The sequence below is a fragment of the Condylostylus longicornis genome, unplaced genomic scaffold, assembly GCF_029603195.1.
Source record: "Condylostylus longicornis isolate FDR11 unplaced genomic scaffold, ASM2960319v2 ptg000040l, whole genome shotgun sequence".
Taxonomy (NCBI): Eukaryota; Metazoa; Arthropoda; class Insecta; order Diptera; family Dolichopodidae; genus Condylostylus; species Condylostylus longicornis.
The window spans coordinates 11032272-11056716 of NW_026578009.1; the positions used below are offsets into that span (position 1 = coordinate 11032272).

Consider the following 24445-nt stretch of genomic DNA (forward strand, 5'->3'; position numbering starts at 1 on the left):
AATTGACTGTAAGACCAAAAATAAATAGCAATCAATTGTCTGTAAAATAAGTCCCCGACGATTACTCTTTGTTGCAGAAAAAGTCTAATACATTTTCTGCAGGTTGTAGCTCGAAAACGAGTGTATATAGTGCCGCTTATTCTCACCCAAACAACTTTTTACTGAAAATCGATCAAAGAATCATCCCTGAAGTTATTTGCCACTTGATATGAAACACCCTATTGTTTTATTTATGCGAGTTATGTGTTATATAGTTTTATCGTTGTTTTTTCTCAACATCGTTGCAACATTGACTTTTATATATTACTTCCTTAAATACCTTTTATATATTACTTCCTTAATTTGATTGTTATAAACATATCAAAAACTGGGTTTCATCTTTTCGTACGAGGAGTTCAGCTCTATATTATGTGAATTATTCTGAAATATGAACAAAATTATAAATTTTTCTAATAATAAGTTGATTGTTTTGGACAGGGTTTCCTAAGCGTTCGGGAATTGCTGTCCAACTCCCTTCGAGATATCTCCAGCTTTACACTTTGGACGGAGATATTAGCGATGAGAACTTGGAAGTTATAATAAATAGCGAATAGTTGCGGTGGTCCGGGGGGATCCTCCCACGCTACTCGGTTACCTTAAAGTCTACAATCTAAAAGAGAATATACTACTTGAAAAATATTTAAATATTTCCTTATACACATACCATCGTTAATCATCTAATATCCTGTTTTGTTAGAATTCGTAGCAACTAGAATAAAGTTTATCGGAAACAATAGTTCTGAATGATTATACGTTAAATATGGTGCATTCTCAAATTTTTTACCCACTGAGAAGTAACCATCTTCAGTCCATTTTATCCAAAAACTACGGTATTTATTTTTACCCAATATGACGGGTGTAAGCTTGTCACATTTAATATGAGGTCATAATTTCTTTTCCTTGTTAACTCTAACAAATATTTCTAATTATTTCTTTTAATTGGAAAAACCATCTCAGAAAACATTTTTTGTATCATCTTATTTATTTTTGTGCTCTTTAGAACAAATGTTTGCCCTCTCTTTTAATCAAAGTATTAAATCAACATTTTTGCTAGTATACAAATTTTCACAACATTAAAATTTGTGAGATTTTGAAGTAATAATCAAATACTATACGGGTTTTTGGGTTCCTAATTATGTGCCCTTGCAAAACTCACTCTATATTTTTCAAAATTATTATTGGTCATTTACAGTGATTTACATTTAGTTTAAATGCTCTATATAAATTATTGTGATATTGGTGTTTTTTTAAATTGCATTCAATTATTGAAAATAAGTATTAAGTGCTAGCTCTATATTACTTTTGTTTGGAATTCTAATTCTAAAAATTGGTTATGGGATTCGCAAATAGACTCTAGAATTTAGCACAGAAAGGAAAATAGTGACTATTTTTTTTGTATCAATAAACAGCTATTATATTACACAAGTGACAGTCTGCTAAATTGATCTGTCAAGTCAAACCTTTATTCAAAATTATAATTTCGTCAATATTATATTCAAACCTATTTTTTACCCTCTCGCACAAATCTGAAATTTTAAGTTTTTTACTTAAAAATAACACACTTTTAAAAATTTTATTAGAATAACATTTGCTTGTATCTCCTCTTTTCTCAACGAATTATGACACTTCAATATTTTGCTAAATGTGTAATTTGTCGCTTACATATTTCACTAACGCTGTAAGTTCAATTGAACTTTCATAAAAGTAAGAATTTTACTGTAATCATTCTCTAACCGAAAAATCTATTTTTTTTTTCTTATAAGTGAACTAATTTAGTAAACTCTAAATTGGAATAAAATATTTTCTATATAAATTTTTAATATTTCACATTTCTGTAAAAACTTTTTCTCCTGCAATGTTAAAATGCAAAATACAATGTGATGTTTTTTTTTGATTAATATCAGAGATTAAACGCTCTCACATTTTAATAAGAAAGATATACTTGTCTCTAATATGCAATAAGCAAGGGAAGAGAACAACTACAAATGAATTAATTTCCAAAAAATTTTCTTCAAAACTAATAAAGTTAAACTATTGAAATGAAAAAGTCCAGTGAAAACCCACGATTTTATAATAATCTGATTAAACGAGTTACAACTTAAATAAAAACTTTTTTTAATTTGATTTTAACTATTCAATTTAAATGAATACAGAATTATTCAACGATGACTCCAACGATGATTACATATAGTTGACTTTTAAGTAAGTTTTATACAACTTTCTTCAAAGCAGTAGCATTATAGTATTGTAAAATTGAATAAGATTTTATCTATTTTCTTTTAACATAAAAAAAATTTATACGACCATCTCCTACGATTCAATTATAATTTTATACTTATAGAATAATTTATTTTTATGAATATGAATTAAAATTGTATTATAAATTTTGTATTAAACCTATAATTCAACTTTAAAATTTAGACATCTGAAATTTTGAAAACAAAATTTGGCTAATTTTCGTATTCGTTTTTAGCGACCGCAGAAGCGCGAAGTAAATTTCAATTTTTCATGAATAATTTGTGGTACTCTTTTTTTTATGTATAAAATATATGTATAATTTCTTTTATAGTTCAAAAATTTTAACTTCTTGCTATATATTATCTTGCTTATTTATACAATTTACAATACATGTCACTATCCTTTACATAGAGCTCACAAATATGGTTTAGATTCCGTGGTAACACAAATTTGCCATATTAATACCGCAGTAAAGCTTTAAAAGCACCTGCACTGTAGTCTCGATTTTTTCAATATACTCTGTTTAATAGTTAAAACCCATTTTGAGAAATGCGGATCTTGCTACATTGTATTCATTTTTATCATATAACATGAATCACGGATACAATGTAGTACTATTTTAATTCTGCATTTTGGATGTCAGGGATTTACTTGATACAATATGTATTTGGAGCATAATTCAATATAGCTCCACTACATCCCGTAACAATAAAATTTGTATAAGTGTTATATAAATATATTATAATGTGGTTTGTAAACTGTTATATGCATAAGGCGTACTAATTTTAATATATAATTATATATAATTTTATATACTATTCATTATTTATTTTATAGTTTCATTTAGTTCTTTAAAACTCATACTTACAAATTGCTATATGAATAGACGTAAGTATATATGCATATAAATCGGTATTTGAAAATTTTATTCGGGCTTTTAACGTATATTCAACTGATTCATGAAACAATCTCATGCTGAAAATAAAACTGATTTATATTATTGGTTATTGGAAAACAAAATTTCGTTCAATTATTAAATTTATTTAAGAAAGTAAGATCATTTTTCAATAAAAGGGCATTGTGGCTGACAGGTAAAATAAAATTAATTAATGCACATTTTGTATAAAGTCACGATAAGTAGAAGAATCTCCATGGTTTTGAAATTTTAAAATTTCTCCAAAAACTCTTTAGCCAACATATACACTGGTAAATCGTTAAAAGGTCGAAAAAATAAGGTAGAAAATTATGTCGGTATAAGCAGCATTATTTGTTCTGATGTCCAAGTTTTAGTAATTTTATACCTTGAATTAAAATAATAAAAAAACTTAGACTTTCGGTCACAAATATGTAGTAGAGGCCAAAATTCTATAAAAAAGTATGCAAAATTTTTTTACAATATTACGATAAGACGTTGACATTACTGAATACAAAAGCTACTGCCGCAAAATTTTATAGTACGTTGCCGTAAACTATACTTTGTAAACATACAGTACTTATGCGTTAATGAAGCCAGCCTCTTCTGTTCAGCTGTTTTATTGATACATTTCAGCTAAATTTAACCAAATTACGCCAAATTTTATCACTAATCTAAATTAAATAAAAACTTTTATAAAATTATTCTTATATCCGACTTTTTATATTTATTTATTTATATAATATAATTTTTGTTTGATTTTTTTTTTTTGTTCAAATTTTCCTTTTTTACAAAAGTACAATAAAATTACTTAACAATATCGAAATTACTTAAATAATTACATCATTTCTTGTTTTTTTTTTTATATTTTATTTTATATAAATTAAAAATTTTAATTATTATGAAAGCGTGAGAGAATTTTAGTTAATTTTTTTTTTAGTTTATTTTTTCTTTTTAATTTAAAATTTTGTGCTTTTAAAAGTAACAACTGCAACTCCTCTTTTAAATAAATTATAAAATCATTAGAAATTACAAAATGGTTTTCTATACATAACTAAAATTCGCTTTAATGGTTGATTTATGATTTATAGATTTTTGTTTTTTAATTAATTTTTTCCAATCGTTTGCTTTTTAATATTTTTGGTATTACAATTTTTAAAATTTAATAACAAAACAAAAAAGAAATAGAAAAAATAAAGTTTAATTTTTTATTGTTGCTAATGAAAATTCAAATTTTTCAATTTTTCTTTTTCCATTAATAATATAATTGAAAAATAATATAGAGAAAAAAAATTTACATTTTATTTAACTTTCATGCGCGAATTCTTAAATTTTATATTACGTACTTAAATAATTATAATATAATATTTTTTTTGTATTTAAATACGTAAATTTGGATTTGTGTACCGGACATATTTTAGGAGTGCATCATTCTCTTCACATACAAATGGTTTACGATGATGACATGCTACATCATGCCAATTAACACCATCATTATAAAATTGATTTAATAATGCTAAACAATTTTCTGGTGCACCATTTTGTTTAAATTCACGATTATCTGGTTGTGGTAAACCAATACCACCAGATGGTGACCAATCACCTTGTACACGATCAGTTGTCGGTGCTAATTTTTGTAATGTTGCTGTCCAAAACCATCCATTTATTGATGTTGGTTGTAAATCTGGACGTTCACATCCTTTGAAATCACATAAACGGCCGCTTGTCCAAATATATTTTTGCTATAAATATAAAAATATTAAAAAATTAAAAAGAAAATAAAAGTATTTTTAGTTTTATATTAATCAAAAGGAATCTACATAAGAAAGAATTTTGAGCTAATCAAGAAATATAATATTATAAATTTAATGTTCTCCTAACTTTATGCAATGCATATTCTAACTTTATAAATTAGAGTAGATGAATAGACAAGAAAGAACTAAGATCTGGTTATGATAAATCAATAAACGTAATTCGAAATAATTATTATTTCATATAATTTTTCTCTCTACTTGTGAAACAAGCCGTCAAACCTCAGTTTTTGATTAATATACTCTGACACACTTGCACACTGCTGTACCGAAATATATCTAAATTTAATTTGATAATCAATCGTCCATTCCAATTAAATGAGGCTATATGGCATCATAACAGTATAATTCTTCATAAAAGAGCCCACAACCTGCTTCACAGTCAGGAGTGAGCGTTATTGCGTTATGGTCTAAATATTTTGATTAAAATGTGTGAATTAAAAATATAAATAAGATTGACCCAGATGAAGTTTAGTTATAATAAAATGTCACTATTCGCATAGTTAACGCTGTTATCGGTTTATTGAAATAAAAGTTTTGTGGCATGTTTTAATTTTGAGAAATGCTGAATTGGCCTCTCGATTATTCTCGTATAGCGTTATACAAAAATTAATTGTGTATAATGCAATTAAATCTGAATCGCTGTATTTCCACTATAAATCATGCCTATATTATATTATTCTGAGTATCAATTTGTATACATTGCCGTAATAAGGTCTTTCTTTTCACAAAAAAAAAATTAATAATAAATGCATAACAGACACATGTGTATTTTACACTTATAGGCATGTTAAATGTCAATTTCCTATGCAATTTTTATATTCAATGTCATTTTTTATAACTTGTTAATTGCAATTAACTAAAATTTTATATAATAATGAGGATATTATGATGTTTACATATTATGCTTTGGCGTTTTAATAGTAGAAGGAACAAAACTATTACATGAGCAGATACATGTAATTATATTGTGTATTTTTCAAATTACAAAAATAGTTATCTTTTTTAACTTTCCGGTTATTATGGTTGTTTCGTTTACTTGTCTCAAGGCACATATTATTTAAAATTTGAACAATTCGTTTTGAGCACACAGTATGTAATTTTATCACTTGTTATTCTTTTCTGCAAATCGCGTGTATTTTCAAAAACAATAACATGTTTTCAATTTGTAATTTTTATTGAAATGAAGTTATTATTAACATTATAGAAATAGAAAATATGTAAAATTAATTGTTAAATAAAATAATTATAGTAAATATTTGAAATTTTCTTCAAGTAATATCAAATCCAAGTAGAAATAATTTATTAAATAATTGATTATATAGTGCTTGAATATCTTAGTTAATTAATTATTTTATGTAGGCTACATAAATGTACATTAAAACATATTACTGAAGATCTATTCATTAATAAATTAAGAAAATATTTTAAATTTGTTTAAGTTTATAACATGTTCATTTATGGTTTACTTGTTGGAATTCATTACAGAATTTTGCTAGTAATTTTGATAAAGTTATTTAACTTTTTTATTTTTCCTTTTTTATTCGTCGTTGGAGCACCAGACTATATGTTGCATGGCCTAATAGAGATTTTAATTAATTCAGTTCTCTATTGAACAAGTTTCTATATCAATTTAAGGATCAACTTTTATATGAATTTTTTTTTTTAAGAATCTGAGCCTTAAGCCTAAAGTTAGTCTGATATTAAATTTATATAGATGCTTCATGGGCTGTGTTAAACTTGAGTTGATATGTTTCTATATTATAAATCATATTTGCTTTTTATGTTTTTTCACCCCTGGATGCAGCAAAGAATTTATTGTATGACATAATAGAGTTTTGCTTCAGTTTCATTCCGCTCTTTTGGTATTTAAATAGGCGCATTAAACGAATGATAATCCTACAATACAATTGCTATATATGTATGTGAGTACGCATAATTCTTATCGAGCAAATACGCCAATATTTAAAATTTACGATTACAAATGTAATGTTATTGAGTTATTTTTGTGAGCTATTAAATATTTCGGATATATAGTAAGTATTCTTGTATTAATTTTATTTAGTCATATCTAATATATTAAATATCTATTATATTATAACATGCTTATAGATTTATTTTCTTAGTATTAATTTTTTAAGGTCTACAGTACTAAATACCATATTTTACAATAACCTGGTAAAAATTTTAACTTGAGACACTTCTATCAATAAACTTGAGTCATCTAAACTATGTAAGCATACTTAAGATTTGAGATAATAGTTATAGGATTTTAACAAAGTATGATGGTCTTTTATAGGCAAATAATTTAATTAACATTACAATTATTTTTATTAAATAAATTAATTAATTTTTAATTATCTATATTCAACCAATTATTATTCGGAATAATTTTAAGTCAATATATTTGATTACAGTTATTTTGATTTAACAGTTATTATTCAATTAAATTTACTTTTCTCTTTTTTTATTAAATAAAAATTTCATTATGCCAAAAAATAAAAATTCAATTTTTAAATTAAAAATATTTTCTTATTACCAGTTGTAAAAATTATAAATTACATCATATTCTGGTTAGAAAATAGTAGTTTTAATCAACATTGTCACATAATGAATTTTATTAGACTACATATACCATTACGTGCTATTTACATGAATCCTATAATAGTACTGTGTATATAATACATAAAGTTAATGTGTACAAATGATCTATTCAAATTAGAAATGAAAATTCCATTTAAAAAGAAAAAAAAACAAAAATATCAAATTTTAATTTATAATTATAATACATATATATATAATACGTATTATATATAATTATAATACAGCATTTTCAAGTTTGTTTTGATTTATATTAAATTTTATATATATAAGTAAATATAAAGTATATTGGCGATGCTAAAAATAATTTTCTCCAGAAACCTACTGATATACATGCAATCACATATACATGTATGAATTATAAGTATTATTAGAGTGGATTATGGAACTTGTTTAATTACAAAAATCAAAATTTTTAATCAAATTTTTTCTATTTTATACGCTTATTCCTGTTTCCATTTTACAACGTATTAATCTTATATATTTTAATTTTAATAGTTTAATATGAAAGATTATATTGTATAAGATTCATATTCGTAATGTATACCAGTTTTAAATTGCAAGTAAAGCAAAAAAGAAGAAAAAAATATAATTAAAATCTTAAATTAAATTATTAAACGAGTTCCGAAAAAATTTAACTAGAAATATTTTTAAAACCTATTTATGTAAATAAAATAAACAAGTTATTAGGAAACTATTAAAAATGTTAAAACGCCATTCTTAACATTCTTTGAGAAATTTTCTATCTTCAAGTTACTTTATTTCTGCTAATATTTCTATCACTAGTTATTTTCTAACTTTCACAATTATTATAAGAATTTCTCTATGCTAACTAGATTTAAATATAATTTACGAAATTCATAAAATATATTTAAAAAAATAACCATCTTGTTGACTCTACCACAAAACAATCCGAATATTTACTTTACGATGAATTGAATGAGAAAGTTTTTATTATAGCTTATAGAGCTATCTGACTAATTCTAAATTCTAAATTCTTAATTCAAGAATAAATTATTGCATGTTCAGAATTTTATAAAAAGTTTTTATATCCATAATATACATACATTATTGCAATTTCCTTCTTTAATTTTATTACCATATAGAATTGACCAAATTAACTAAATTGGACTGGATTATTAACCTGAACGTTATAAAATTTAAATTTAACATTGGAACATTGGTAAATTTAATTATGGTTATTATTTCAATTTAGTACTAAATCAACTTAAACATTTGTGGCTCACTGTGATAACAAATCTTAATTCATATTTAAATTTTCCATTTTTTTTTTAATTTTCTCTTATATAACAAAATTATTTCATATACTCTATATAAGATATGCACTATGAATTTTTTTCGAAAATCAAGGCTTAAATACAAAAATATTAAAAACTTTTTTTTTATTTTCGATTTTCTTATAAAATTCCATGTACACATCTTTTTTATTGTTATACAATCGATATTATCAAACGCGACAATAAATAACCTGAAGAAAAATAAAATAAAGTAGATTTGTATACTATATATATACAAGTATATATAATACTTAATTATATAAGAAATTTATAAGTTTATTTGTACTAGTTATAATTTGTATAACAATATGAATGATCATGTGACTAAAACCAACTAACATATTTTTATATTATTGTTTTCAATTACATAATATGTACGTATGTATACAGGAACACATGATAATCCAGAAACAAAATACAATATGAATTCACATACTTGCATCTCATATATATAGGACATATATCAGTTATTTAAAACCTAACTTTAACAAACAGGTATCAAAGTAGTACTAAAAATCTAAGATGTTTTTTTTTGATTAAATTTCAGTTTTCATGTCAAATTAAATTTGTATGCCGCACAATTACTATAACAAAAATATTAAAGTATAAGCAGTGACGGATTTTCAAAATTTGGATCCGAAATTTTTCTTAAATTTGGATTTTTCCGAATTGTGGCTCTTGCCTCAAAAATAACTTTTAAGAGATATTTCCAGTTTTTATCAATATTATTTTAAATTATGCAAATTGTTATAAATTTGGAAAATATCATTTACCAGTAACAATTGTGTTGAAAAAAACCATGTCAATATACTGTTATAATATAATAACAGATTTAGTTATAATTACCGTTAGAATTTAATAACAGTAATAACTAATATGTCCGAATATAGATTTTTTACATATATATCAACGTATAACTCTTACGAATTTTGATTTTTGTATAGCAAAACTTTTAAGAATTTTTGTATTTGTATTGTAGTTGTATAACAATAATATGAAAATTTTTTTAAAATTTTAAGAAAAAATAAATATTTGAAAATTTGATGATTTTAGGTAAGATTCTGCATCCTCTCATTGCATCACTGATTTTAAGTTACACTTTTGTCATCACATCAATATTTTATATTATGTGAACAAAATTTAATTAAAATTTTAGCAAAGAAGAAAAACTAAAATGCCCAAAACAATTGAATTCCTTTTTCTCTTAATTTTTGTTTTTTTTTTAGCTTATATGTGAAAACTTTACCTATTTTGATATTTTCCTCCATATTTTCTTAATATATGTATGTATAAAAATAAAAAATTTAGCGTACACGATTGCACAAAACGCTAATAAAGAAGAAAAACGTTTCACTTTCTCTTCTGCCAGCTTTTCAATATTTTTCAGTTCAAAAATAAAATATGTACTCGTATGTATGTATGTATATAGAAAAAGAAGAAGTCAATACGGGTGTCTTCTATAGATACATAAAATATTGATAGTTGAATGTACTTACTAACATTTTTATTACCTAAAATACGGAATAACAAAACTATATATTAAAGCATGTTATTTTATTTTTTTTTTTCGAAAACTTTCGTATTACGATAAAAATTTCTTTTTCCTTTATTCCATATGAATCGCTTTTCTAATATACTTTTTTAATAATGAAAAATTTAACAAAACTTACATATAATAATATAATAAAATTAATATACGAAAGAAAATGTATTGAAAATTATAAAGTTGAATTAAATTGTAAAGATCGGAACTAAAAATCAATTCAGGAATACTTAATATTTGGTATTAAAGAGCGTGAATTAAAAAACAGCGCGTATAACATTATTTTTCTTTTACCTCAAAGACCGAATACTTAATACTATAATTTTTGTGTATTATGAAAAGATTTTTAAAGTAAAAATGAAGATCATTAATTATAATACGGTCACGTAATTAATCTATTATATTACATACATATAAAGGTTTTCAATATTTCAATATTATAGCACAAATAATCATCAGACATGTGCATATAATAATGATGTATTGATAAATTTAGTGATTCATTCAATCATTTTTTAGTAATTATAATTTTTTTTTTCTATTTTCAAAATACAATGGAAAATGAAATAGTAATTTTCATCATAAATGAAGAAAGTAATGAAGTAATGAAATATTATAAAAGTTTTGAATTTTTATACCACACTTTATAACAATATAATATACAAATGCTTAATTTTCATTTACACTATGGCTACAATAAATTCATCAGTAAAAATTGACGGATAGGAAATCGGAACTAAAATATTATTAATTATTATACTCAGTGTTTCACAGTATGACTTCTAATTTTGCGTCTATACCTTCTTATTTATTTTCTAAATTATAATATGTACATATATTTTAAAATTGAATGGCGATTATCGAAATTTAAACAACAAAACTATTTTAGATGGGGCAAGATTGCAGGGCTCGAATTTATAGTTTTAAACAAAGAATTGATTTTAATTTTCTTCAACTAAATTCGTTTCTATGTGAACGTAATTTTACCCTTATACTAAAGTGTTATATCCCCCTTTTTTGATATTTTAATTTCGTTGTAAAGCATATTTGCTTTTCTTCTTCTTCCTAAAGAACATGTTCCTAAATGTGAGAACAAGTATATCATTAAGTGTTATTTATATACACACAAATTATTCGTAATTTCAAAATTGCAGTAAAAAAACATTACTTTACAACAAAATACAATAATCCGTTTTTTTACATTTTGGATCATATTTACTGTCGTAACATGAATATTGTTGTCATAAATGTCATTTTCGTGTATTCACAAAGCGGTGACTTTTTCAAATTGTTATCTTTTTGCTTTTCTTTGCGTACTAACTACTCGAATAGTGCATTTTGGAACAAACTGTATTGTACAATTTTTTTGTACTGCATTTCAAATCAGTAAAGTACTATGCAATTATACTTTTATACTGAATTTTGAAAATAATAATAAGTTAGTTATACGTGCTTGAAAAAAAAAAGATATTGAATACAAACACGATTTTAAGATGCTTTTGTCTTATTGAACAAAACTTTTATTGAAAGTTAAAATTAAACCAATATTATTCCTTTTATCCTTGAATAATGTTTGTATCATATTTTGAAAATGTTTATTAGCGATTCAATAGCGTTATTATTAAAAATTCTACTATAAGTAAATGTATATTATAGCATTTCACTTCCATAAGGAAATACTCGTACCTTAACAATTTATTTGTCATAAATTTATACAAAATTTTAATTAATGTAGCACTGATTATAAAATTAATAACAGCAATTATTTAATATTACGAGTACTAATTAAATAAATAAATGAGTGAGAGTAAAGAATTGTCAATGAAAAGACAACAATCAATGAAAATTAAATTTATTCTCTTGTTCTCAATTTTATGTCATGTTTTTTTACTGATTTTTTCTTCTGTTTACATAAGATAAGATGAGAAGTGTGACATTTAATGTCACAAAAAAAAATGTAATATTTCAGAATTAATGCAATATTATTGCTTCACACAACTTATTAATCATTTTAAATATGATAATTAAGTACATACACTAATTCCTCCATTTTCTTAATTTTTTTTAAACTATGTATATAAAATGCGCGTGAAATAACTTTATTATCTTATATGGATAATAAATAAATAATCTATAATTCATGCATAAATATTAATGTATTTGTATTGCATTATGCTAATATAATTTTAATATACATAAACTTTTCTTATATTTTTTGTCTATAGATTTAAAAAAAAACAAAATTATGTTTTGATTTATATTTAAAAATGATTAATTTATTTTAATCTCACATTTTGTAATATTTTATATACTTTATTAAGATTTAACAGTATAATTTTTTTTACAGCAGCAGTATATTACTTAATCATTTTAAAATTTAAAATATTACTGCTTAATTTCTATATTTTAACTACAAACACAGTGAAAACAATATGGCGACAAAGTCTCGAAGTCAGTATTTGATTTTAAAATTTTTAAATATATTTTGCTGAATACGTATAACTTGATTTTGAATATGAATTTTCTATAAAATAAATAATTATTAACAAAATCAACAATTTAAAATTAAATTAAGCTTTATGAAGGGTCCCGTGTAGGCGAATTGCAAATTCTATCGTATTTTCTATTTAAGGTTTCAGTATATCCCGTAATAGTTGTATGATAGCATCATAAAAAGCTATCAAAACTGGCCCATTAAATTAATGATAGCTAAATTGCTGATATTTTATTATCATATCATCGCAAATTCAACTCCATTGCATATATTAAAATTTAATAAAAATTAAAAATCATTATAAAACAGAAACTTTTCAACAAATCCAAATTAAATTGAATTTTAACAATAATATAAAGTGTCCATATATGATAATTTCAAATATAAATCAAATATTTCAATAAATAAAAGAAAACATGACAACATTATATATATTATTTATTATAAGTAAGTAAATAAATAATAAAAATAAAAAAACGCGACCGACATAATCGCATGTCTTAAAATTTTTTCAATATCTTTTACATTTGAATTTGTTATATGAAATCTTTCGATTATATTGCCGAATAATAATTTTATACAATTTTATTGAATATTTTATTCATTTTTATAATAATATAAATTATAATTATAATAGTTTTACAAATTTTATTTCACTTCTGAAAAACATTATAATAGCCATTAATATAATCAACAAAAGAGTTACCTTATAATTTACTACTGTTATAATATTACGAGTGGCTATTTAATTATTTCGTGTATTTCGCGTATTTTCCATGTTTTTAAAATATTTACTTTAAGCCTTCCCCATAATTTACCAGAGTTTTTTGAATTTTATATTTTTACCAAAATATTTATTTGAAATTTGAATTGATTTTATATTTTTTTTCCGATTACTTTTGAAATTTTAAATTAATAATAAAAAAATTATAAAAAAAAGCGATATATAAGAATTTTTTAGTAAACCAATTTTTAATATGTATTGTTATATGCATAAATTGGTCATGTAAACCAATTTTTAAAAAAACAGCTGAAATCATATTTAAGAAAAACTCATGTTCAAATCCTTTAAGTGTTTAAATTTGTTTGGCATTATGAATAATAAAATCGATTTGTTAAAATTTGAAGAGTTTCATATATTTCTTTGTAACTCAGCAATAAAATAAATAACATTCAAAATCTTAAGGCAAGAATTTTGCAAAATAATTTATGAGGCCATAAATAAATCATTTTTGAAAAAATTTTAAGACAAGAGGCCGACATATTTTATAAACCAACTATAATTTTAAATTTTCTCATAAAAAATTCTCTTATAAAATATTAAAATTCAACAGAACTTTCTTTCAACACAATAAAAACTGTTATGAAAATAATTTACAATTGTATATGGAAAAATAGATTCTTGGAAAGATCTACCCAATTTTATTAGATTTTTTAAAAATAAATATGAGAAATAACAGCAAAACTCTTTTACATTTTTAAGTTTTGAAAATGAGAAAAAAAGAATTTTCCAGACTTTTCTTTTTATTACACGTTAAGCTCCATAGACATCATATATGCATATAAATAAGTGTATGTAGTTATGGCATATACATACATACATACATACATATGTGTATAATTAATAAACAATATTACAACGAAAACCGCAAAATAAAAATTTCCTAATTGTTAAAAGAAATGAAATTATCACTAATTTTTTTTTCCTATTTTTCTTTTTTTGATTAATTTTTAAACAATATTTAATTTTATATATTTTAATAAATTGAAAACTTTAAACTAAAAATATATACAATTAATTTTTTTTATTGTACTTACATTTTCATTAACAAGACGTGCTTTTACCCATTCATTTTCGTTACTTGTCTCAAGTGAAACGGAATCCATACAACGTTTTCTACAGAAATTTCTAGCACCTAACCAATCTTCTTCAACACCACGTAATTGTGGATCCCTCCATGAGAAAAAATATCTGCGTAAAATGAAGAAAAAAAAATTAATTGGTAATTGTTTTTTTATTTAATAATTTCATTGTTAATTTCGAAAGTTATGTGTAACTTAAATGTAGTATATCGATGGCAACCAAGTGACATCACGTAAATCAAAATATTGAAATTTTACAGGAGAGCAAAAAAACTAATTTATTCCTTGGAAATATTATAATTTATAAATCTGTAATTATTTTTTTACTCAAAAAATGCACAAATATCTAAAAAAAAAAAAAATATTAAAAAAAAAAATTAAATTTGGAAGTTGTTGGATTTACGTGATGTCACAACAATTATTTTCAACAAATATATCAGATTTACGAGTTGTCACATAATGAAAATAAAAAAACTCTTAATAATTTGTTTTAGACTAATACGGTGTTAATCAAATTTTAAACAAAAACTTATTCAAATTTAACATATAAAATATTTAAAAAACATAAAAGAAACATAACTTCAATAAATTAAACAAAATAAAAATAAAAAAAAGTTATTTTTCATTGTGTGGTAAGTTGTCATAAAATTGATGATAGTCTTTTGGTATGACTTCTTTTAGATTTTGCAAATTAACCCATTTTTGATATTGAATTTTAAGGGGCCCCTTGTGAATCTGAAGGAAATTAGAAAGTTTTGCAGAGTTCAGCATATTTGAGTTACCTCGCTTTAAAGGAAGTGGGGTCCATTCACCATCAAATGTAGTTTTTATTTCAATTCCATTTGAATTATATTTAATTACTTTTATGTCATGTACGGCTAATTTTTTTTTTGGATTAAGGGAGGGGTATAAAGAACACCAAATCTTTATAATTTTTTACAAAATCATAGTCCAATCTTTTATTTTCATATGGGGGTTGGTTCCGTGCTTTTAAAGTTATTGAACAATAATCATGTGGGACATAAATATTTTTGTTTTTAAGTTTTTTCTCTATACACGCATGGACAGAGTCTACCTCCATTTGTGTGTGCCCTTTCTCTAGGAATTTTTGATATATAGTGACATGCTTTTCTTTAGCATACGTCAAAAGAGCGTTTGATAAAATTGCATTTTTATTTTGGTATCCACAGTTATCACTCCAAATAATTATTTCATTATTAACGCAGTCTTGACATTTTTCTAGCAAATAATCAATGACACATGATGCAAAAGTATTTGCAGAGAGATCAGCTTGGGTTTCATCAAACCAATAGCACTTTGTATTACATGAGTTCAAATCGTAGATGGTAAAATTGTAGCAACAGAGCTTTGTTTTATTAAATAGTGCAGATGCGTTCATCATAGGACAGACTTTTAGGGATTGTAAGAAAATCCCAAATTAACTTCTTCAGCTTGTCTTTTAAAACTAGTTACGGACAAAGGCTGTAAATTATAATATTCATCAAGTTCGCAAATTTTCTTGTATTCATTATATAAACTATTAAAAGTATTTGAAAATGTTGGTTCGACATATAGTTTTTTAGAATATTTTCTGCAATAATGGGATGGTAATTTAGGAATTTTGTGAAAAAAATTCTGCAAATATTCAGTTTCTATAGTTTTTAAGTGTCTGTTGATTCTAAGATAATTACTATTATTATTATTATTATTATTATTACTAGTAGTAGGTGAACTATTTGCACTTTTAGCCCATTTTCGAACTTGATATTCCCCTAGGGAAAAAGTCGACAAAAACATTTTTTTACAGACCAGATAGGTTTATCATTTTTTATTTTAATAGTATAAGTGTAACAAGAATTACGTTTTGGTGCTATGTCAGATCATTTTCTGGTTTTAACAGGTATCTCTGAAATTAGAGTGGATATATTTCCTTCAAAATATAATTTCCTTCAAAATATAATCTAAACTCATTTTGCCTTGTAGTAGCTTACTATTTATTTTATCTATAAAAAATTTTCTTTTCAAAATAATTTTTAACTAACAAAATTTTCAGGTATTACCTTATTTTTTTAATCAACTAGTAAAAATTACTTAACTAATAGAAATAGAAATTATCATTGTGACAATTCGTATATTCGGGGAAAAACTATTTTTGTGTTTACTTTAAACCAAGTGACATTAAGTAAATTATTTTACGTGTTGTCACTATTGTATTTTAATACATCTATTATATACGAGATGTCACTATTATCATTTTTAAGCATAAATTTAGCAAAATATGATAATTTTTGAACGTAGAACTATGTAATAGGTAATTTTTTATCTAAATACTCAAAAAAAAAAAAAAGTGATTTTTTCGATTTACGTGGTGTCACTTGGTTGCCATCGATATTAATGTATAATTATTTTGATAATGTGTGATTAAAATATAATTTTTTTTAATGTTTTTTAGATAAAAAAAAATAATTCCTGTGATTTAATAATACACTGTGCGTTTTAATTTGAGTTAAAAATTATACAGTAGGTATGATTATACCTTTTAAGTCAAAATTAATATAGTCTAAATATAGAAATGTATACAGTTGGTATGTCTAAAGAAAGTTGACACAATATTTTTTTCCAAATTTTAGGGCTTATTATTTAAAGCTACAGACATAAATTTAATAATCATACCGAATTATTAATTGATTTCACTAAAAATTAAACAAACACTAAAATTTTTATGGAGCATAAACTAAAACTTTTACTTTTAGTTCTTTTTTTAAAAAGTAAGAGCTTAGAAAATTTGTTTGGAAATTTTTAACGATTTTTCTTAAAATCTAAAAATTTGGTCTTCATATGTATTGTTTTCAAATATCGTTATATAATACCGTTTAAGTGCAATTAATATTATTTTTATAAAAAACGCAGTTGTACCAAAATTTAGTTGTTCAAAGAATTCAGTATCCTGACTCAAGTATTCAGTAATACAGTTACATGTAACGCCTTAGGATATGAAATATTTATTTAAATTATTTTCGTTACATTTTGTCTAATTTTGTCTGAAAACTATGAACTAAATGACTGATTTTTTAACCAAGAATAAAATTTTTTGGATAAAATTCAAAATTTCCTAATTTTAAGAAAAGTTGTTCAAAACTCCCTTACAAATTTTTTATATCCCGTACAGTTAGTTATTTTAGACCAATATGTAAAGCTTAATAACTGTTTTTGTTTTACAAATATTTATTAATTTTAAATTTAAATAAAATGAAAACTAAATACGTCCTTAATAAGCTGTGAGGGTAAGTGTGATTATTTTGTGTGATACAATGACTGTATATTATTACGGTATTTCATACAAAATTTAATCGCAATAACAAATACAAATGGTTTTAAACTATTTTATTGAAAATTCTATAATTAAATTGTTAAGTATATCGCATTAATAATTGCATTATAATTTCATTACAAAAGGCTATTATTTATAACATTCTTATAACTTTATATAGAGTTTTCTAAAACATCTGCATTCTCTCTCTAAGAATAAATTAAAAAATTTTCAGAAGCTCAAGATTGCTTTAACATTTTTCATGTATTCCCTACATTAAATGTGTTCATTTTAAATTTTTCGTGATGAAAAATTTTTAAAAGTTCATTCAACTTATGAAAAACTTTATCGACATTTTTATCGGCAAAAAAGTTCTATTCCATTAACCAAAAAGTTAACCAAAGCGTTAATTGTACAAACAAATTAAATAAAATTTTGATTTAAAAAATAATTGATCTAATACGAGTGAATCGAAATTTAATTTTTCTCACATTATCTAATCTCATATAAGCTAAGCGGGACATAAAAATATTCAAAATCTCCATTTTTCAATTCATAATCGAACTAAATTTCTTTCGCTTTATATTATTTAAGTGTGATCAAATTAAAACTGAGAAAATGCTTTTAAAAAAATTATTTTTTTTTGCAAACCATATGCAATGTTTTCGAAAATCTTCTTAAGTTTGAAAAATTTCTAATGGTAAAACTTTCTATATCAAGCAAAACAAAAAAAATTGGGTTTAAAACTTAAATTTTTCCAGAAACCAGTTAAAAAACTAAATTTGGCTTCGAAAATTTTATCTTACTGTCATTAATTTTACTCTATATAAAATTTTCTTAAACATTATTCATTAAATTTAGAGTCTATTCATTAAATTCACGATATCTTTTACTGAATGCTACAACTTCAGATTTTTTTTATATTTGTTAGAAACTACATTTAATTTAAAACCAAAAAAAAATGATAGCTCTTTAGAAATTTTCTATAAATTCTCAAAAACCTAATGGAAATTTTTTCTACATCATCTGTTACAAGATACATAATTGTACATAAAATTAAAATTTCTCCCAAAAGATATCAATTCTAACACAATATTATTAACGCTTAAAAGATTCAAAAAATTATTAAAAAAAATGTGTTCTCGCAAATAATTTTTCTTTTGTCCCAAATATTTTATTTTTCAACTAAACTCTAATGGATTTTAAATTATTCAAAAAATACATAAATATTAATATTTTTTTTACCCTTTTCCATCTGGAGTTCTTTCATGAACAATTCTTTGTGCACATAATTGTGGTACTGGTGGTTCCAAAAATCTTCCATTTGGAAATTGTGCCACACAAATACTTAAAATTCCAAAAAAGCAAACACTTCCAAATACAAATGAACGCATTTTCTTTTTCTTTCTATTTGTTTGGTTTTATTTTAAATTCAATTTCCTATATTTATTTATTTATTTACTCTATAATAATTATAGTATTATATTTTTACTTGTTTGCTATTTTTGATTCGCTTAATTTAAATTCTAATTTCAAATTTTAAAGTCAATTCAAAAAACAACTGAATATAAGTAGTGAATATTATTGTAAAATATTGTCAATAGAAAGCACTAAATCAGGTTTTTATTTTGGGTATAGGTACACCACTTATTTTTTATTAAAATTTCACTTCGTTTATTTATAAGTATAATTATATTTGTATATGTATATCCAATTGTATTTATTTTTCTTTATCACAAATTTCAAATTCTATAGAATTTTGTTCTTTTTTTTTTTGGTATTTTTCTTTTATTATTCACGATCACGTTTCTCCACTCACAACTATATTTAATCTTTGTATATGGATGGGAGATCTTTACCGTTCTATTCAATTCGATTAAATTTTAAAGACTGTCAAAAAATTTGACGCTACCCTCGCTTTATATATTTAGCCTACCATTTCTACCATTTCTACTTTAATCTTAAGCTATAGTCACTATTTATATTAACTGTTATATACACTATTGCTTCTTCTTCTTTTTGTTTTTTTTTTTCAATATGTTTTTCTTTTTCTGTTTTATTTTTTTCCGTTTTGTTGCAAGCCCCGTTTAAAATGTTATCGTCTTCTTTTTATTTCTTCTTTAACTGGTTGCTTTACTACAGTACTGCTATTTAAAAGTTACAAGTCAAATACAAAAATAATTTTTTTTTCATTTTCATTATTGTTGTTATCATTATTTCCTAAAAAAATTATCAAATATAATTTTTTATATTGCACAGTTGAAAAATAAAATATTATTAGGCTAAAGAGAAGTTACAAAAAATAAAAAAGAAAAATTTGTAATAAGTTTAGAAAAAGAATTGAATTGAAACCACGATCAAGTATAAATTAAGAAAGGAAAACAATTTATTGGATATTGTACTTAATATAGGAAAACTACTTACCTATTATGACTAATATATAAGTGTATTGGTATATGTATGTTTAAAATACCTAAATAACCTAATAACATTTTTACCTAAAAAAATTTTAAGCTGATGATGAGATACCGTTGTATATAAAATTTAAATACGACGGTGATTCTTAGGAAAAAGTGAAATCTGTACTCGCTTTAAGACAAATTGTTATACGATAAGTAATTTTTTTTACTACGAAAAGAAACAGTTTTATGAAGGAAAAAGTTGGAAAGTAATTGAAACTGCCTTAAGTAATATGTTCACGCAGCTGCTTTATACTTTTATTTAATATAAAAATTTAAAGAAATAATTAAGTTTGTTTATTCAAATTTAAAAAACCGTCAGATTGACCATCTTTTTGCCCCTTAAAAATAACCAAAATTTCAATTCTCGGCTTCTTATTTTCCCGAAACTATGAGCAGTTCTAAATTTCATTAAAAGCAAAAAACTAAAGATATCTTGCCATCAAAAAAATAGAATTATTTGTTCTAATTCGCCCACTTAAACAACGTCAACTTCTGCTATTATGTTAACACTTCTTATAACTTTTGCTCTTATCCTAAAATTATGCAAGGATTATTTTTAGCATATAATAATTTTTATATTATTTTTAGCATTTTTCCAAAAAAATTTTGAAAAAAGTGCTTATTAGTTGCATCCTGCCCGTCCGAATGCCCGCGTATCTGTTTACAAAACTTTTAGAAATTTATTTTCACAGAAGTAAATTTTTATCTATCCCCCTCCTCTAAAAGTTATAGCCTTAAAGACTTAAAAATGTTATTTTGTGACTACTTATTTAAAGGAAACCCTAAACATGTTTGGCATAAACCGCGACATAGCATAATTAAATATTAGAAAAACAAAATGGCTGCTAAAATTAACTATTATCTTAAGCCGGTTTTTTTGAGTTTTCGATATTATTTTCCTCTTAACAGTACGTTTTAGAAGTCTGAAATTTAAGAAGCTTTTAGACATTTAGATTTTTCTACCTACAACCCTTCTCAAATTATCGCTTCTTGAAATTTGGAAAAATTTGAATTTTTGACACCTTATATTTCCGAAAACTGCAAGCCTTTCCAATTATGAAAGCAATTTTAATAATGTAGTGCATAGCTAGACTGTTTTAAAAGCAGTATTTTCACTTGGTCAAGAAAAGAATGCTACATCAAAAACCATTGCTTTGACCCAACTTTATTTAATGAAAATTCCAGTAGAAAATTACTTGCTACCAAAAAGTATTTTCACTTTTACAAGAGAAATCTGGTGTTTACATTGATTTGATCTGAATTTATTTCACTTACATTTAAAAAAGGGTATATTTTTTTTAGAATCACCCATGATATTCAAGTACATTATTTTATCTTAACATTTTGCTATACTCAAACAATTATAAAGGTATGTTGTACGTAATTGCTTTGCAAGTACCTCTATAATATTATTTTATTAGAGAATACCATCCATATATTTAATAAATTGCTGAACCCATATATGTATGTATATTAATGGTATATAAATTATATACGTATGTAAAACTTCTTTTGTATGATAAAGAAAAATGAATAAACACAAGAAGTATGCAAAAAAATAATTTCGTTTTTCGATTTTGTTTCTTTATTATTGAACAACGATATAAGAGCAAATAGATCAGTTATTTACCGTCATATGTTTAGGAATTTCATTTTCAACTATATAGAAATCAAAAAATTAGGACAAAAATTTTATAAAAAATAAATTAATGAACATTAAAAATAAATGTTTGATAGGTGTTTGAGGAATAAGGTAAATAAAATTAAAATAAAATATGGCAAATAAATAAAAAGTGGGCGCTTAATTTGAATTGAGATATCAATCTTCCGATAAATCGAAAATACATATATTGAATTGTTTTATGACATATGGGTGTAAAAATTATTTGCAATGTAATATTTTTCTGGAAAATAACTATTTTTCTTTTGAGGCTTTGACATGATGATACTCACTTTTATAATAAAATTTTAATTGATGGTTAATTAATCAAAATTAATGTTTGGTAATGCTGCAATTATTTCGTAGAATAGTTTTATGGTTTAGACACGTTAGCACACTATTTCATAAAATCATTGGAATTTAAGAACATGTTAAGGGACTGAAATGTTCGGGGAAATTTAAAAAGATAAATATATATATTTACTAAGTATATGACAATCAGCTATGATCACAAATTTTAATTATTTAGAACGGCAAATCACGGTTTTAGGCAATTTATAGGCAGTTTTATGAATTTATAGAGTTAATCATCATTAAATTTTAATAAGATTAAAAACAAATTTTATTTCTTATTGTAAAAGTTTTTGAAAAATAGACGTAACATTAGCCAATCTTTTTAAATTTTACCAACAAATTATATAACAAATTTTTGCGAAAAAATTTTCTTTGAAAAAATTTAAATAATTTTCAAAAATTTATATATGACACATACTTTCATACAATAAAAACGTATAAATACATTTTTATGAAAATTTTTTCAACTTAATAAAAAATTAAAATGCAAACAAATAATAAGAAACGGATATTTACTTACTATGCGTCTCACTTTCAATTTCTTAATAAAATAAAATTGCACTTATTTTTATTTATTTTGCAAAAAAAATAAATAAAATAAAATTACACTTTATAGCACCTATGCTAATTTAATATTATAAAAATTATTTATAAAAATCTAAATTACTTAATAAATATACACCACATACATATACATATAGTAAGGCACATATGAACCAAAAATCAATTTCAAATGTGTATAAAATTTTATTTAATCAAGAAAACACAATTCCATAGGGTATTATCTACATAGGGTATTAGGTACCATTTGTATGTAAATATTTATATTTCTAATATAAAAGTGTAATAAAATAAGAGTGTCTTGCAAAAATATTTTAAAATTTTGAAAACGTTCAAAATACACACAGTATAATTTCCATGACTCATTTGAATATAATATATTGCTTTGGAAGCTTGTACTTACTTGAATTAAGTAATTTGATTGATAGCACATGCATATGAAATCATATGAATTTTGGATCATTGCCTTTTATATACAATGTTAGCAAAATATTTTAAAAAACTCATTCACATTTTATTTGAAATTCTAATTAAATTAATTGCAGATGATGGCCAAAATCAATATAAAACATAAACTAATGATTTTTGCCATTGTTAATCGTTACTATTAAATTTATTAAGTAATGATTAGATTCCCTAGCTATGCAGTATTATTTTGTATACATGCAAGCACATATATTTCAACCAATCCGATCTAAACTACATGATTATATATTCGTTCGCTCTCAACATTCTTAAATTCGGCAAATTAAATAATCGTAAATCTATTAGATTGATAAATTAGTTTTTAATAAAATAAAAAAATGTTTTGTTCTAAGAAAATTACACGCACAATTACAAATTACAAGAATTACAAAGAATGTAATTCTGAAATTACACACATAGTTTGTACAATATCGAATTTGGGAGTGCGTTATTTTGCTGCAAATTTCCCACAGTTTATAAGTGACAAATTTTTGCATTGTAAAATCCTCTAATTAATTTTTGATTCTCTTCATGTGTTTTATTTAAAAGTTTGGTTAAAAATTGAATAATATCTAATACTAAGATATTTGAATTCTATTTTTGTATTACTATTGAATTTATTATAATCGATTAAAAATTTGAAATCGTAATTAAATTTATTATTTTCAATATGTTATTAATCAAACTTAATAAATCAATAAATATGGAGAATTTCTAATGCACCTTTTTTGCTATATGAACTTTAGCACTATGCCGTATACGAATAATACGCAATATTTGATTTTCAAATAATAGTGAATCTTATATCGTTAACTCAAATACATAGTTCTATT

At 23.4% G+C, this 24445-nt stretch overlaps 1 protein-coding gene across 1 annotated transcript; it reads right to left on the reverse strand.

Annotated features, from left to right (window-relative positions):
- Positions 1-4306: 4306 nt before the first annotated feature.
- Positions 4307-19594, reverse strand: LOC129609659 (uncharacterized). Its single transcript, XM_055521715.1, has 3 exons — positions 19356-19594; positions 14756-14909; positions 4307-4932 (listed from the first exon to the last, which is right to left on the reverse strand). Exons 1-3 carry the CDS (start codon positions 19502-19504, stop codon positions 4570-4572), a joined length of 666 nt encoding a protein of 221 aa, XP_055377690.1. The 5' UTR covers positions 19505-19594; the 3' UTR covers positions 4307-4569.
- Positions 19595-24445: the final 4851 nt, after the last annotated feature.

Bases quoted from the DNA above. Each gene is read 5' to 3' on its own strand.
- LOC129609659 (XM_055521715.1), bottom strand. From the start codon at position 19,504: ATGCGTTCATTTGTATTTGGAAGTGTTTGCTTTTTTGGAATTTTAAGT. The intron at 14,910-19,355 runs GTAAAAAAAATA...CATTTTACGCAG, and splicing joins AGAACTCCAGATGGAAAAGG to ATATTTTTTCTCATGGAGGG. The intron at 4,933-14,755 runs GTAAGTACAATA...TTATATTTATAG, and splicing joins CACGTCTTGTTAATGAAAAT to CAAAAATATATTTGGACAAG.